At 40.4% G+C, this 17669-nt stretch overlaps 1 protein-coding gene across 8 annotated transcripts in view; it reads right to left on the bottom strand.

Annotated features, from left to right (window-relative positions):
- st3gal3a (ST3 beta-galactoside alpha-2,3-sialyltransferase 3a) overlaps positions 1-17669 on the bottom strand; it is a 198184-nt gene that overhangs the window by 154371 nt on the left and 26144 nt on the right. For 7 of the 8 annotated variants that reach the window (XM_037115135.1, XM_037115137.1, XM_037115139.1 and 4 more), the window contains 2 exons: positions 12180-12222; positions 11514-11606 (listed from right to left, as the gene is read on the bottom strand). In XM_037115135.1, the coding sequence (XP_036971030.1) occupies positions 11514-11606; positions 12180-12222 (136 nt within the window). Of the gene's footprint in view, positions 1-11513; positions 11607-12179; positions 12223-16414; positions 16418-17669 lie in introns of all 8 variants that reach the window. The other variant, XM_037115142.1, reaches the window with a different exon arrangement.

The following is a 17669-nucleotide window of genomic DNA, read 5'->3' as shown; positions in this document are numbered from 1 at the left end:
GTTTCCATATAATGTGATAAGGCATCTAGTCCATCTTTGTGATCAATGTTAGTATAGCGCTTCCATATCCATGGTAACTAGAAAAGAAGGTCCAGTGTTCTTTATGTCTTTAACTCTATTCAATACTTGCGTACTATATTAAATAAAGGAAGGCAGTTCTAAAACAAATGGTTTAATTAAAAAAATCAACAAATTGAGAAGATGGTTCTGTGATTGATTCATTTCCGCTGATTACTGGTCTTCCTGGTGGGTTCTCAAAGTTCTTGTGTACTTTAGGAAGCATGTAAAATGAAGGAATTATTGGGCTGTTACAGAACAGAAAATCATGTTCTTTTTGTGAGATTCATTCTTCATTTTTAGCATGCCAAAGTATTTCCATGAGTTCAGTCTTCATTTGTTCTATTGGGTTAGACGATAAAGGTTCATAGTACTCAATTATCCAGCTGTCTCATGGCTTCTGTAATGTGTTGATCTCTGCCCCACACCACTACAGCTCCACCTTTATCAGCTCTTTTAATTATGATGTTTTCATTAGTGGACAGCCATTTTAATGTCTCTGTTTCTTCTTTTGTCAAATTGTAATCCATTTTTCTCTTAGTTGCAAAGAGTTGGTCAACTTCCTATGTCACTTTTTTGTAGAAGGTATCCAGAGTGTGATCAGTGGCGTTTTCTTGCAGAGGCTAAGGGAAGCCAGGCTTCCTCACTTTTTTAAGAATATAACCATCATTTAATAAAAACACTTTTTTAACAGTTTACGTAATCCCTCTGTGTTGTGTCTCCTCCTCGTCTCCCTTCATTAATTATTGAGCATTTCTTGATTTGTAAAACAGCGCCACTCTAAATGTTACGTGGTGAATGAGCGTTGAATACATGTTACTGCACTCTCTTGCCTGTGAGGAGGCCAAGCTGAGCTGGCCTCCCTTGGTGAAAAAAAAGAATGATTGACCAATCAGGTGAGGCTATTGTCATGACACTGCGCCCCTGTGAATTGTCAGGACAGTGTCAAGGGAAGCCGTGAACTCGTTGGCATCAGACCAATCAAATCACAGTATGTATCTTTGTGTTCATCTCTTGATGAGCTATCTAAATTTTTAAGCGTGATTATGGAGGGTGGAGATTTGGAGTATGTGGTAAAAAATAATTTTACTACAGCAGCAACTCCAGACGAAATCTGACGGCAGGGCAACACCAAAACTTGAGCTCTGTACAGAAAGGAAGAAAGGTTTTCGGACCTTTAATGAGGAGAACTACGTCCACACTGAGTGGCTAGCTGGTAACGCCAAGCTTCAGCGGCTATTTTGCTGGCCCTGTCTCCTTTTTGATGAGGATTCCTGCTCCCTGAATAATCCCTAGGTTGCCACTGGATTCACCGACCTGGCCAACCTGTCTCGGGCTATTGAAAGGCACGGCAAATCCAAAAATCACATTGACTGTGCTGTGGAACTGAAGCTTTTTGGACACGTCAAGGCTCTGGATTTGGCTAAAAGTCTCAGCACAAAAAAGCACAATGAGCAGGTGAAGTGGAGTTGGTGCATGCTTTTGCGGAGTTTGGCAACACTTTGGCAGAGCACTTGAGCTCGTCGAGAGTCTTCAGCAGTATGTCAAACACCATACAAAATGACATCATCGAAAGCATCGCTCACATTATCCAGGATGAGACTGATAAAGAATTACGCAAGTCTCCTTTCATTGCTCTACAAGTGGATGACACGTCAGACATATGCAACAAGTGACAACTCACTGTCATAATCCGATATGTGAATGAGGCAATGTGTGTGAACGTTTTCTAGGCTTTTATGATGTCAGCGCAGAAAGAGTTGCAAAAGCCATAACATCAGTTGTGATGATAGCCATCGGAAGCTACAGCCCCACAAACAAGCTCATTTGCCAAACTTACCTTGGTGCAAGCTATATGAGTGGACAGCACGGCGGCGTGCAGGCTTTAGTGAAAGCGCACTGCCCCAATGCCTTATTCATCCACTGCTATGCACACAAGCTAAACTTGGTTTTGGCACAAAGCACAAATAAAATCCAACCAGCCAAACTGTTTTTTTGCCAGTCTTGATGCCTTTCGCAATTTCTCTCACGATCATGTAAAAGATCAGCATTGTTGTGTGAGGTGGACCAGGCTGTGCGTGTACCAGGAGGCTCTGTTGTGAGGTGGAACTTTAAAAGCCGCGTAATACATGCCATCCATGAGGGATGCACATCCCTCTGTGTGGCTTTTGACAGGATCATGACAGAACCAGGATGGGACAAGTACACTATTGCACAAAGTGCAGCCTTGAAACAGAAACTGGAGGATTTTTATTTCTCCTTCCTGCTCGGAGTCTTTCGGTCCATTTTTGGCCTCACAGTACCACTTTTTCAGGTTCTGCAAAGCAAGATGGCGGACATAAAAAAATGCCAGGATCGGATCAACAGCACGATCAGCGCTCTCAACGCCACAAGAACAGGCGAGACATTTACTGGCATTCATGAGGAAACAGTCCAGGCAGTTGGAGAAGCTGCACCCCAACGGAAACATCGTCACCGCGGATGGGAGGATCTGGAACAGGAAGTTAATCAACACTGAGAAGGAGATGAGGACACTGTTTCCCCTTTCCGACATCTTTACTTCGAGATTGTTAACAGTATAGTACTGCACATGACCCACAGATTCGCCGACATGGAGCACCTGAGTTTTTTTCGAGTACTGGACCACACATCTTTTGCCTTGTTCTGCAAGCCTGCTGCATTCCCCAGCAATGAGTTGGCTCAGCTGATCAGCACCTATCCAGTCTTTGATGAGCAGAAATTGAGGAATGAGCTGCACACGGTGTACAACAACAAGTTGTTTCATAAGCCAGCAACAGAGCTGCTGCAGCTGCTCATTGAGGATGACCTACAGGGCACACTCTCAGAGGTCTTCAAACTGCTGCAGCTTATGCTCGCCATACTGGCTACCAGCACATCAGCAGAGCGCTCATTTTCCTCAATCAAAACCTATCTGAGGAACACATGTGGACAGGACAGGCTTGTCAACTTGGCTAGGATATCTATTAACACTGTTGTTATGGAGGACCTAAAGGCCAGTGGGAAGTTCTTCAACATGGTCATCGATCACTTTGCCACCATGAGAGACAGGAGGTTGGCCTTCCTCTTCAAATAGGGTGAGCAAAACCTTTTTTTTTTTTTTTTTTTTTTTTTTGCAGCTTAATAGTCAACTGCCCAATTAGCAATGTGTGTTATTTTTGATGTGAATATAGTCCTTATTAAGCAGCATGTGAGTCCACTGAAGTTGTCGTTTATTGTTGTTGTTTATGTGAAGAAAATGAGCACCACGGACAGCGGCCGTCACGGGCCGGGCTGTCTGAATACATGCACTTGTCAGGTGTGCTGTTTATAGCCACTGGTGCCGGGTTGTTGTGTTGCTGTTTAATAAACATTTACATGTAATATGTTATATATAAACGACGAGGAAAAGTGAAAAGCTTTTGTGTATCTCACATAGTGCGTACAAGTGTTTGACGTGGATGTAAAATGTAACAGCTTCTGATTGAGTGTGTGAATGAATTCGCATCTTTCCAATGTCAAATGTGTGCTGTGCATTAAGTAGCTGGTTGTGCGTTTGGGAGGGCGGTTGCGTAAATTAATGAGATGTTTAAGAGGACTGTGTGTGTGTGTGTGTGTGTGTGTGTGTGTGTGTGTGTGTGTGTGTGTGTGTGTGAGTGAGAGAGAGAGAGAGAGAGAGAGAGTGAGCAAATGACTAGAGAAAGAGTGAGCGTGTCAGTGCTCAATTTGTCGGTTAGATAACAAGCGTGTGTAAGTCCTGGTAATTTGATACTGGGTGCTTTAATAGTTCATCCGACCACAGGAAATAGCAACATATAAACTGCAACATACCATTTTCTGCCCCCACCCCCATAAAAAACATACACAGCTTAGAGGTTATGTCTAACTTGGCTTCCTCGGAAATTTTCCCTACACCATGCCACTGAGTGTGATTGCATATATTTGGTGCAAAGGTGGACTTGGGCCTGAATGGTGTTCTTGTTGTATCTTGCTGCATGTAGGAGCGAGAGGCAGCTTGACTGGGAGTGGCGTGGTACCAAACTTACAGCTGGAGGCTACGATGAAATTAAAACAGATCTACTTTTGTTAGAAATTTACTGGCTGTATTCTTGGGAGCAAATGTGAGACCTTTAGAGAGAACTGAGACATGGCTAGTTGAAAGAGGAATGCCTGAGATATTAAGTACTCGTTCATCGTCATCTTGCTTCTGCTCCTGGTGTACAGGCCGCGGCTTAGAGCTCTAGAGTTGACCTGCCTCTGCCTCTTCTGGTCTTAAGCTTTGTTGTCCGTGTGATCTGTTGTTTCTTTTGGATCTGGTGCCTACAAAACTGGATGAGGAGGACTCCTCTGTCTCAGAATGAGCTTCATCTCTGCTTGGCAGTTGAAAAGAAACTGATCTTTTCTGTTGCGGCTGGGTTTTTTAGCTCTGTCTTTGTTTCCACATGTAGACTTTATTTTCTTTGTAATCTGATTGGTCTCTTTTAAATTTCTTCAGTTGTTCTTGTTTAGCTCTCTCTGTAGTTTATCTAGATTTTCTTGCAGCTCTTTTTTCAAAGGGGAGTTGTTCTTTAAAGTTTGAGATTTCTTCTTTCATGTTGACCTTTTCATACTGAATTTGGCTTTTGTGCTTCTTGGCCTCTTCAGTGAGAAGGAGCATGAGGTCTAGGGAGCACTTGTTCAATATAGCTTCCCATTTATCTTTAAACTCAGATCTTCAGCACCGAAAGATGGATTTTTTTTTATTTTTTTATTCTTAGTCCCCTTGGTATCATTTTTTCTCTCCAGTAGTCTGATAATGTAGTCATGTGTAGCTGCATTTTCAACTCTTTCTCTGAGAGTTTTTTTAAGCTCAAAAAGCATTTAATTAGCATCTGTAGTCTGTGCGGAGCCTTGGTTAAACAAGGTGTCTGAAATAATGAAGCTCTCACCTTCTTCTTTTGAGTACGAAAAATATCCATTAGCCATTTTTGGGTGAGAAACAAGTGGTTCCCAGTGTTCGATGAACGGAGCTACTCCAGCTTAGGACTATCCCTCAAAGTCCTTCAATCAATGTGGTGCAGATTTCCTTTTGGTTGTACAGAGTCTGCTATATCCCTGACCTTTTTTTCTGCCATTAGAAGGTCATCCTGATCATGTGACTGCCTACCTGCTCACACCGAGCAGCTGTTTCTGAGCACCTATTTAACAATGACCAGAGCCGACTGACAAACACTTTTCCCTTGCCTCGACAATGGCCTTTTAGGCTGAAATGCGCTGGCATGTTTTTATTAGACTAGCCATGTACCAACAAAGGCTTTTTATCATTACCTTCTTGAGTGCTTCAGATTTTTTTCTTCAAAGTTCTACTTGGATCCCCAAACTGAAGAGCACAAGAGGGACACCTTTTTCTACACCAAAATAGCACTCCATGCATTCTGTTTTCTTGATATTCAGCATTTCTGTCTGATATTTCCATATAATCTGCAACAGGTTGTGGGATCATAGATACATTTTGAAACATACATGTTTATACCGATGTATGGAGTGGTAGCAATAATAGGGATATAAAGAAGTATGTAAACAATATAAGAAATGTAAAAATGATGTACTCTGCATTAGTCTGGCTGGTTACCATCAGCAGCACAGTTAGAATGGTGTGAGCAAACAACACAGTTATGTGTATTCTGTTAGTTTGTTAAAATATGTAATGCTCTATATAATAATAATAATAATAATAATAATAATAATAATAATAACCATTATACCAACAACAACAACAATAATAATCATAACAATGATAATAATAATAATAATAATAATAATAATAATAATAGATTCAATCTATATAGCGCCTTTCAGGGTACCCGGGGGAGACCACAGCAGCAGAGGACAGCGACAACAGAGCCAGGCGGTGAACAACCCAGAGGTTGTGGTGGAGGGAGGACCAGCACAGCAGCAATGGATAGCCCATAGAGCATCGAGTATGTCTGCTTATAAGTTAGCGTTGCTATGCTAACAGCTGGTCGGTGATGCTAACAGCTGATCAGCCGGGCTAACAGTTGCTCAGTGGAGAAAAGTGAGTCCATGGAGCCAGTTCTTCAGGTGTGCAAGCTTCAAAGATAGTAGCACAGCCTAAGAGCTTGTAAAGACAGCTTTCTTCTTTCAACAGAAAAAAAGCTGTTTTGTCACGGATCGAGAAGCGGCGATATTCACGCTAGCATCCTCTCGCATCCGGGTTGCCATGGAAACATCTTAACATCATATCATCATCATCGTCTCCTCTTTGGAGGATTAGAATTTAATGAATGCAGACACAGTTGAATTTCTTCTTGAAGTACAACTGGACATATATATATGTATGTATGTATGTTTGTATGTATGTACGTATGCATGTCAACATACCTAGGTAAGAAATGACAATGCAACATAAATTCATTTCTAAATACAAAAGTATCATGATGCCATTGAGCATCTTCAGACTTCCCCGGCCACCCCACATCCCATGCGATAAAGTCGAATTTAAACTGGGTACTTTTAACAAAATAATACCTAGCAATTTAGTATGTGCTCAGTCAGAACACTGAAAACAGTAAACTGTTAATGAGTTTTTGACAGGACCATTCATAATATTTTTGAAACAATCAACAAATGAAAAAGTCTCCCATTTAGAGGGATATTTCAAAATTAATCAGAGAATGCAATAACTAAAGGTACATAAGGTAGCATGTACATAAACCAAAACAGGAATTTGCTGTGGGCAAGTTGAAACAGTCAGAGGGAAAAGTGTTTCTTTAACCGAGTCAAGCCCTGCAACTTTGGCTTCTTTTCATGTGTAATATCACATCATGAATGGCAAATGTGCTCTGACTTGGCAAAACAAAGCTGCTGCTAATCAGTGAATGTTGGAAGCACACGTTTTTTTAACACCTACCTAAAACTTTTGCACTTTTTCAGTGGCAGGGCTGATAGACAGCTCAAAAGTTTTGTATGATGTATAAGGAGTTTATGGTTGACTCCATCTCAGTTAGAGTGTCTGGCCTTTACCTGCTATTAGCTGCAGCAGAGGAACAAGCTGAGCAAAGACAGCAGAGTAAATGGGCCAAGAATGCCCAGGGCATTTTGATTCCTGTGTTGTTTTTACAAGTTACAATCTGGAATGTGAGCACACTTTAACACAGTTAACACTGCTGTCTAAAGGTCCTGGTGGGTTTGAGGGTTGCGTGTCTCTGATGCTCTGAAAATAAGTGGGTAAGTGAACTAGCCTGTGGTTTCTCACGCACTGGGACAACAGCACAGCAGGAGAGTACAAAAATAGATTAACACAACACATGGGCCACTCAGACCACGGGATCCTCTGACTCATTTTATATATAGCGCTGAAAGCATATAGGTGAAGGGTTTTTAAGGTGTGGGGACTTTTGGGATCTACCAGTGGATGTGAATGCTGCTCTGAAGACAATCCCCACAGGAACCAGGGGCACCCAGGAAGTGAACCAGCCAAGGTGTACTCTCAGTGGCAGGGAAACAAGAACCAGTCAGACCCAAGAGAGGCATCACACAATACCAATGCCCGATGGTTAGTGGACCTAAGGGCTGACCACAGCAACATCCCAGAACAAGAACCAGTAACCATCTCAATGGCAGACATCCAAGAAAGAGTGTCAAAGATGAAGAGCTAGACAGCACCAGGCCCCGATATGATCCATACATACTGGCTGAAGAAGCTAACTGCAATCCATAAATGCCTAGCAGCACAGATGAACCAGCTGCTGAGGGATGGGACCCACCCAGAGTGGCTAACCCAGGGCCTAATCATGAAGGACCCCCAGAGGGGACCCATTGCATCCAACTACCGGCCAATTACCTGTCTCTGCACAACATGGAAGGCCCTGTCAGGCATCATTGCGGCAAAAGTGAGTAAGCATGTGGCTCAATACATGAGCGAGGCACAGAAAGGAATTGGCAGTAACACCAGAGGAGCCAAGCACCAGCTACTGGTAGACAGAAGTCGCCCGAGACTGTAAGAAGAGACTGACCAACCTGTGTACTGCCTGGATTGACTACAAGAAAGCCTACGACTCAATGCCGCACACATGGATACTGGAATGTCTGGAACTGTATAAGATCAACAGGAGCCTAAGGGCCTTCATCCAGAACTCTATGGAAATGTGGAAGACAACCCACCCTAGAGGCCAATTCAAAGCCGATTGCCCAAGTCAACATCAAGTGCGGCATATACCAAGGAGATACGCTATCACCACTGCTGTTCTGCATAGGCCTGAACCCCCTCAGTCAGATCATCACGAATACTGGCTACGAGTACTGATTCCGTAGTGGGGCAACAATCAGCCACCTGCTCTACATGAATGACATCAAGCCAGGAGTGAACGAGAAATAGACTCACTGATCCACACCACCAGGATCTACAGCGATGACATAGGGATGTCATTCGGATTGGACAAGTGTGGCCGGATGGTCTCAAAGAGAAGCAAGATGATCAGGACAGAGGGGATTGACCTACCAGAGGGCAACATAGGTGATATCCAAGACAGCTACAAGTACCTTGGCATCCCACAGGCTAATGGAAACCATGAAGAGGCCACAAGGAAGTCGACTACAGCCAAATACCAGAGAGTCCTGAAAAGTCAGCTGAATGGTAAGAACAAGGTCCGAGCCATCAACATGTATGCACTACCAGTCATCAGATACCCCGCTGGTATCATAAGCTGGCCAAAGGAGGAGATAGAAGCCACAGATATCAAGACTAGTAAGCTCCCCAATCCAGCACCCTGGGGCTATACACTAAGCGGAAAGAGGGAGGCTGAGGGCTCCCTACAGTGTCCTTGCTGAAAGATAAAATACATGAAAACACAATAGTTACCAATCAATCTACACATTTCACAACAAACCTAAATGTCTCTGACGTTCCACGTTCAAATACAGCCTCATTGCCCATCCATGAAAAAGCAATTAAACCTCCCACTTGTCTATAGCAATACATACATCCTACAGGAAATGCAGTAGTACCTGTTTATTAAAATTATTCTGTATTAATGTTATTTCACTGTAGCCTTAGTAAACATACCTGTTAGACAAAATAATTGACTACTGTTAACTCACCTTTATCTGAGAATACAAAATCAGCGCAACAAGATAAGACTACCTGACTCTTACCATTATTCTGTTAATATTATTTCACTGTGTGGCCTTAAGAAACAAACAAACCTGTAAAGACAAAATACTTACCTGTCACCTTTACTTTACTCTGTACATACAAAGTCAGCTCACCTAGATAAGACTACTTCATCTGATTTTTACTATTATTCTATATCAATATTATTTCATTAACCAAAAAATACAAACCACAAATACCTACCAGTTGTGTGTGTTCCTCAAATATCTCTGCGGATCAGGATCAGACTGACCTGAGAGTTTCAGCATGGTTGCTGCTTGGCTCAAGGGTGTGCCACGTTGGATTTGTTTGGACTGCATCGACATGGTGAATAAATTATTTCATAAATGCTTTACAAATTCTGCGAGCATTGTCAACCGGAGCCACCACAGTCATGTGTGCACCAGAGCCGGTCACTGCACACCATAGCCACGTGCACACCAGTGCCAATCACTGCAGAGCTCAAACCCACGACATACCTTAAGAAACAAGCAGATTTATACCTGCAGCGGCGCAAGCTGGACCGGGATTTTGCTAGCGGTATGGTCCCATTCTGTGCATCTAAACTGACTGTTGTGGATTAATGAGACTAAACGAGTCCGGACCGAGTCTGTTCCGGTCTGAGGAGATCCCGAGGACAACAAAGTGGAATCGGAATCTGTGGATGTTTGTGTGTAGCTAGCTGCTAGCCCAACCCCATGACCCACCTCCCGAGTCGACGGACTCATTGGCAGGTCCAAAACTGGACTTAGGGTAAATAATGTCTGCCACGCTTTTTTGCGAACATTGCTGTCATGTTTGTTTTGTGTCTGGTGCAGGAAGAAACAGTAAAAACATACTTTTCTCACGAAAACATCCGCAAGCAGAAAGTTTGGTTGCTGAGGAACAGGGGAAGCTGTGTGAGGGACGCCGGCAGTGATACAGACAGCGACAGAAAGAGTTGAGAGATTTGTAACATATAGCGTGTTTGGAGTGTATAGTTAGTGTGTTATATAGTGTTTAATGTAGTGTGTTTAGTGTGTAGTGTAGTGGTTGTTTTGTGCTGTGAGTCAAAACAAGGAGGAGACTGCTGAATGTGGAACAGGAATGAGCTGAGAAGCCCTTAGCCAGCATTGCCTGCATTTAAATGTAAATAGTTACATATAACTTTGTACATTTCAAAAACGTACGCACAAATTTAGCAAACAACAATTTATATTTGCATTATAACTAATGCAGTTGGTTCATTAAACATATTTGTTGTTTTCACAGTAAAAAATCTAACTTTTTCCTACTCTGATTTTATGTTATTTTGTGATTGTAGGTCCATAGTGTTAATATAGTGTGTCAAAATGAAAAAATAACTGTACAGTCACACGTGAAGTTGTGCTGAAAATAATGACACCAAACAGGGCAAGGTAAATAGTTTTTAAGGAGAAATATAATGTTAAAATCAAAAGTAGTAAAAAAAAAAACAGCCAATTATATCCCTGATGTCCCACCTTCAAACACAACCTCATTTGGCCATCCATGAAAACGCTACTTAACCTCCCACTTTTCTATAGGAATACATGCTTCCTACGGGCAATGCACTAGTTTTCTATAAAATGTGGTACTTCAAATAAACACATGAAGGCTTTCTATTACTTGTTTTGCAAACCAACAGGTGGTGCTAAGGCCAAGATAATAATAATAATAATAACAATAATACTGGTTGTCACTTTGGCCCATATCATTTCCTGTTATAGACTGACCCCAGAACAACATCACAGAAAGGAATGTTGATGTGGTGTGAAAACTGCCATGATGTACATGTCCTTTACAAGTGGATGTACACTTTTGACAGAAAGTCAAAAGTGTACATCCACTTGTACATATCCTTTACAAGTGTACACTTTTGACTTTTGATTGTCTGTCAAGGTGTCAAACAAATTAAACGGCTTGATCAGTGAATTCCTTCAGTGCCAAATCTAGTTGGAGTCCCTGTGAGCCAAGCTGGACTATAAATGGAGTTGACTTTGCAAGTCAACCCAACTACCTGGACCTCTGTGGTCAGCATGAGTAAAAAAATGATTGACCACGACTGAAAGCTAAAATGAATTGAGCAGGTCCACCTAATACAATACATGGGCATTTTGTGATACCAGACAAACAGGCATGGGATAGGCCAGTGATTGCATCATGTCGTTAATATTTAATTAAATTAAATTAATTAAATCAAATTTATATTAACATTGGCCTACTGCCTACTGAAATGTATGTGACATAATGTTTGATGACAATTTACAAGCTTAATTCAAATGTGTAGAAACATTTTATGTATTCTTACTTTGGATAGATGGCAGTCATCTTGGCAGCTGCAAATCCAGGCTTACAGGCTTCCTCACTGAGATTGCCATACTTATAGATTAGTTCCAGAGGCCTGTAGACATGGAGGAATGAAATCAAGCAAATATCAAATATTCACACAAAATATAAACGGTACAACAGTGTAAACTAGAGGGACATTAGTAGAGCACAGACCTTTTTCAAGGCCAGTAGTCATTGTTCTAAGATGAAAAAATATAGACATCAGGGCAGTATTTTTTTACAGTGAGCTCTCTGTCTGTCTCTCTCCGAATGAGGGTAAAGAAAGATAAAGTCATCATCATTATTGATGGCCAAAATAGCAACTGTAAAAAGACAATGGTATTGTGAATGTTGACTTAGATACGGATTCACTGGATTTCTAAAATTGGCTATGTTTAATCACTATTGCTGCTTTTACTATCTGCTTGACCATCTAAGATGCCCTTTCATTCGATGTGAACAAAAGTGAAAAATAATTAATCATCTGCTCCATGATTTGAATCCACTCCAGAATTGAATGGGTTCTTCCTTGACCCATGGAAGAACCAGGCTCATGCCTATTATGCCACCACTGATACCATGCCTGAAAGACATTAGTTCCAATCCTTTGTGTAGATAGTGAATGTTGTAAAATATGTATACTCACAGTCTACCATCCAGCTTCAGAAGGAATCCTTGTTTGTCATACACTAGACAAAGAAAAGGAAAGTATGTTGACATTTAATGAAATGCTTAAACACTGATAACATCAGTGACTTTATGTTTAAGATATTTAACTACGATGAGAGGTTTCTGAAATAGCACAGCTATAATCTTAGTCCAGTATCTAAAAGCAATTCTGCAGCATGCAGTATTTGTAATGTGGGAAATGTGCCAGGGATGACCTGGCTAACTCCAACCATGCCTTGAACATTCTGTAGTTGTTGAGATTAGGTCACCTTAGAATGGCATAGGGCAAATGACCTCACACAGCAACTTGTCTTTGAGACATTGGTAATGGACGATGACCCTCATTTCTTAAGTATTGTTTTTACTTTATATGCTGACCTGCATGAAAGAAACCAATTAGATGTTCAAGTCCAGCAACACATTATACAGACCAAGAAAACTACTTAAACTTAAATGTTGTAATGGAACATCTGAAAAATGCAAGGCAAAACAAAGAAAATACTGAAATATCCTGTAACTGCAAAGAATACATCAGTATTGTCTGAAAAGGACAGCGCTTGACTTCATGATTCTTATTGACTGCCTATGGATCATCCTTGCATGAGCAACAGATCCATTGAAAAGGTTTCATTTGTGACAAAAGCCATCATGCAAATCATGTACAAAAGTTGCTGTACTCAATTTGAGCTGCACGTGATGGTTTGATACTTGGACTTCTCTTGAGCTCATGTTTAACACCACTGTGACATATCTATAAGGTAGGAAAAGGATATTTTCATCCACAGTGATTAATCTACATACAACTCACAGTGCATTTAACAGATCCAGTGTTCAACCGGTCCTTCTACACTAAACAGCCTCTGGTCAGCATCCTTAACTCCGAACAGCACAACATACCATCTATACGTTAGTCAGTATATGAGTGGTACTGGTCATGCTCCAAACCTGTCCAATGCAACTGCCCCTTAATACACTGCAACAACATTGACCTTTAAATTGGTGACTATTTGATACATCATGACACTGACTTTAGCTCAGGGCCTCCTCTTAATCATTACAATCATTTTCATGTCACACCAAAAAAAAAAGAGCTGCGATAGGTAGATTGTAATAGATCCACTACTGTATACATCATTAGACACTGACAACTAAATAGAAACCACATGTAAATACCATTGACCATGCTTTCTTTAAGAGAAGATTGCACCCAGATGACACATTATTGCGGAATGCTGTTCTCTTTCTTTACACAATTGAAAGCTGTCCTGGGTAACCATCGATGGCAAGGGTGGTGGCTGAAAGATCAGCCCTTTCACAAACCAACCACTACCAACTTGTCACCATGAATACTGAAGGATGCATAACTTGTTCAGCGGTATAGTTTCCAAATACCAAGTTGCACTTGATAACCATTAAACAGACATCTTCCAAGAGATACCACATTTTCAAGGTTGCAGGTTGCATACTCTATCGTGCATTGCACCTGAATTAATACAACAATAACGGTGGTCTTTATGAAAAAGATCAGAATGAATACTAAGGTTAGCATGATATATATACAACCACACACATATACAAATATATACATATACACATATATATATACTATACATATACACATATTGTTGAAGCCATTTTGCAGAATTGCCTTATTGATTCATAATTATGTTGAGACCATGCATTTTCTGATGTGAATTATGCTGATCATGTGTTGCAATGTATTGTGTTGAGGTTTCTGTTTTGTGTTACATGATCTGTAGGTGGGGGATGCCTTTTGATTTAGGACAGGTGAACAGGTGCTCAGAGGAGTGGAAGGGCAAACAATTCTCAACTGCACAGCACGAAACACTTTGTCTGAAGCCAAATTCATTTATGATTGCTCTGTTTCATGCTTCAATAAAGGCCAAATGTGAAATTGAGAATATGAGTGAACGCTGATTTAAGGACTGCTCCTAACACATGTACATATATATACGTGTGTCACATACACACACACACACACACACACACACGCACACACACACGCTTGAAACAGAGTTTTTAGTGCATGTCTGCTGGGTGTGGAGTTTAATAGAAATGCTTTTTCATTTCCAGAATATATCTGCATTTTTTGACTCATAAATAAAATGAGTAATAAATCATCCAAATTGCATTTTCATTTTCTTCTTCAAGACTGCTCATTTTGTAACTTATTAAAATGATAAAGAAAATTGCATTTGAGATTTAATTTTCAAAAGATGCCCCAGCAAATAGGTACCAAAATTCAATTTGAAATGTCAAATTTGAAAATTAAAATGCATTAGCAGCAATGCTTTTTCATTTTAAGGTCATCGCTGCATTATGTGACTCACAAATAAAATGAGTAATAAATAAATTTTCTTCCTCAAGATCGCTCATTTTGTAACTTAATTAAAATGATAAAGAAATTTGCATTTGAGATTTAGTTTTCAAAAGATGCCCCAGCAAATTCAGTTTGAATTCGCAATCCCAAGTGGCGCAGGAGAGTGAGGTCAGCGACCTATGTTATTCTTCAGCGCCCAGTCTGACCGACTGTGCTATGCATCTACGTTAGGGGGCAGCGGTGTGCATATTACAACGCTGGAGCAAAAGGAGAGAGTGAAGGCTGTGTTGGTAGCATAGACTGTGGTACATGTTTTCAGAAACAGCGTGAAAATCACCACCATGTCCAGTTCTGTACTGCGGTCAAGTCAGCCATGGTTTGCATTTGCTTGGTCAAATTAGCCGCACTTTTTTTTCCAGTGCGCAAATGCTCTAATGTATCAGTGCTCGAACGTTGATGTTGCCCCCATATTGGATGTGGCAGCTTAGCCCCGTGAACTAATACCACTTTATAAAGCTCCTTCTACAAAGTGCTACAAGTTAATGTCTCTCATTTACACATTCACTCACACGTACGGATATATTCAGGACACAAAGAGGAACCAAAAACAACGCGTGTAATGTTCTCTGGTGATTATAAAGGTTTGAAGTCAAATTCTCTTGAAGTAGATAATGAAAATGCAATTTGGATGATTTATTACTAATTTGTGAGTCACATAATGTAGCGATGACCTTAAAATGAAAAAGCATTTCTGCTAATGCATTTTAATTTGCATTATGGAACAGATTCGCTTCCATACTGCGCTGCAATGCTGTTATACTAATTTTTTTGTTTGTTTTTCTTTTTCCTGGATGGCTCACTTTTGATGAAGCACGATGTGTGTGGACTGAGTTAACAGCAACCCCTTATATCAACTTAAATCAATGAAAGGGCTTCTGTTTTAAAACAGTGCTAATGGTGGTCTGAGCATGGGTGAATGCAAAGCAAATTGAGATTTGAATTTAGATTATTTACTCTGACTTCTTGGACATGCAAAGTCTTCTCCCTTAGGGTAGAAAGACGCTATAGTCAATATATATATTGTTCATAATAAGAACATGAACAAACAGGTAACCATAACACAAGGTTATCATGTTGTTTTGGAAGCAGGCAGAGATTGGCAGAGTGAAGTCTGTGAAGTAAATACCAGAGGATAGATCAATAAATTTATTTTTATTCAATCTCAAAAAAATAAAGCTATGACACAGGGGTCAACACACAAACACTTATCAAGGTCTTTCATTGTTCTATCATCTCACTGAAGCAAAGCATAGCAACAGAAGAAATTCACATGGTGCAGATAAGTCAGTGAGGCACGTACTGACACTATCTCTGGGAGAACAGTGTGTGATGTCTGGATGGTTTACTAAGAGATAAGTTGTGCTGACTGTTCTAGGAAAGTGAGGGAGGATGCATATCTTGCTGTAGCATCACATAAAGCAGGGCCTGCCTTCCTTCCTTCCTACCTACCTATTATAAACCTTTAATACTTTGGCTCACAGTCTCTCAGTCAGTCAATGTGTCTTCAGTGATATGATCACAGGTGCAGCTCCAAACACTGGAGACACATTGAGGAGCACTGAGATCCAACCACTCAGACCACATTCAGAGTTAGTCTGAGAATGATGAATGTATTTATGTCATAATTAATATGTGTTTAAGCAATACAGCTGAAAAAGAAATAGTTTAACATTTTAAAGTAGCCACTGTTGCAACGCCAACCCTTTTGCAAATTTGGCATAAAGTTATACAGGTCTTTGTTTTCAAAACATCTCTGTTCATCTCAAAGAGTTGGTCAATTCTACTGGGCCACCAATTTTAAACAGCAGCACATGCTTTTTGTAAACGGTGAGATGCATGTGTTTATTTGCACATAGAGTAAGCAAGTAAGGTCCAAACGTAAGTTGTCACTTGAGATGCATGTGGAGACACATTGTGATGCCAGTTGTGAACTAGCATACTTCTGTAATTTCATCCCCATGCAACAGCATCCATCTTCTCTGTACAGATACAGGCTTTTGGGAGGAGGTACAATATCAGTGGCAGTTACTTATCAAGTTTCAGATAACCTGAAATTAGTAAAGCGCATGCCACCAAGGTACAGATCACTACACCGCCAAGAAATGTAATCACAGTTTTATCCATAGGTGAAAGCTAAATAAGTCCTGTCCTGTAAGCTGCCTGGTTCCAGATCTTTGAATCTTTGTCAACATGTTTGTTATGTGTAGTAGTCAAATAGATCTGGTGATGCCTTTACTGATGGCTGTTTCCTTTATTCGATGAACAATTGTCTAATCAGGCTTTTGAAGACAGGATTAAAAATGTCATCTTACCAATCTTACAGACTGATAATGTAACACCTTCATGTATACCTTCAACTAAGGTATACAATACCATGCTGCCCTGATTTAACTGATTCTGTTTGTTATGCAATGCATGACCAATGGAGGCTCAAACTTTTATGTAAAAGATATTTTAAAGATAAAGATAAGATAGTCCTGTTTTTTTGGATCAAACTTATCCAAATCCTACTGAAGCTGAAGCTGAGGGTTTGATCCGGATCAAAACTAGGATTGGATTCCGTGATCTGATTTCAGAATCCTTCTTTCCCTTTTGAACAAGCCATTTTCAAGATTTGATCCAATCCGACTGAACAACTCGCCCGTTGGCATCAGTCAGATTAAACTCTGCAGATTTTTAGCTGGTTTTTATGCTTTGTGTGACTTCAAGTGCTTTAAAACATCAGATTTCCTGTGCCTTTGATATTATAATATAAAAACAAACAAACAAACAATCAAACAAACCAAAAAGCACTAAAAGGCCATTAAAAATTCATAAGCATGAATGGTGTTGGAAGAGTTTTAAACCACCAAAACTGACCAACGTGGCTTTCTAATTTCAATGTGAAAGTAGGTGGAGGACTCTGCCTATACCTGATTTTACTATTCATCCCGCGGAGAATATGCTATCCCCATAGTGTCTGTAACATAGAGGTGTATGTTTGTGGCTCTTTATATGCTGCATTTGTTCACCTCAGTTAAAAAAAAAAAAAAAAAACAGACAAACACCATACAACTTCACACAATC

Source organism: Acanthopagrus latus, chromosome 11, assembly GCF_904848185.1.
Source record: "Acanthopagrus latus isolate v.2019 chromosome 11, fAcaLat1.1, whole genome shotgun sequence".
Lineage (NCBI taxonomy): Eukaryota > Metazoa > Chordata > Actinopteri > Spariformes > Sparidae > Acanthopagrus > Acanthopagrus latus.
The sequence above is the reverse complement of the archived record's forward strand: the minus strand, read 5'-3'. Positions and strand labels throughout refer to the sequence as shown.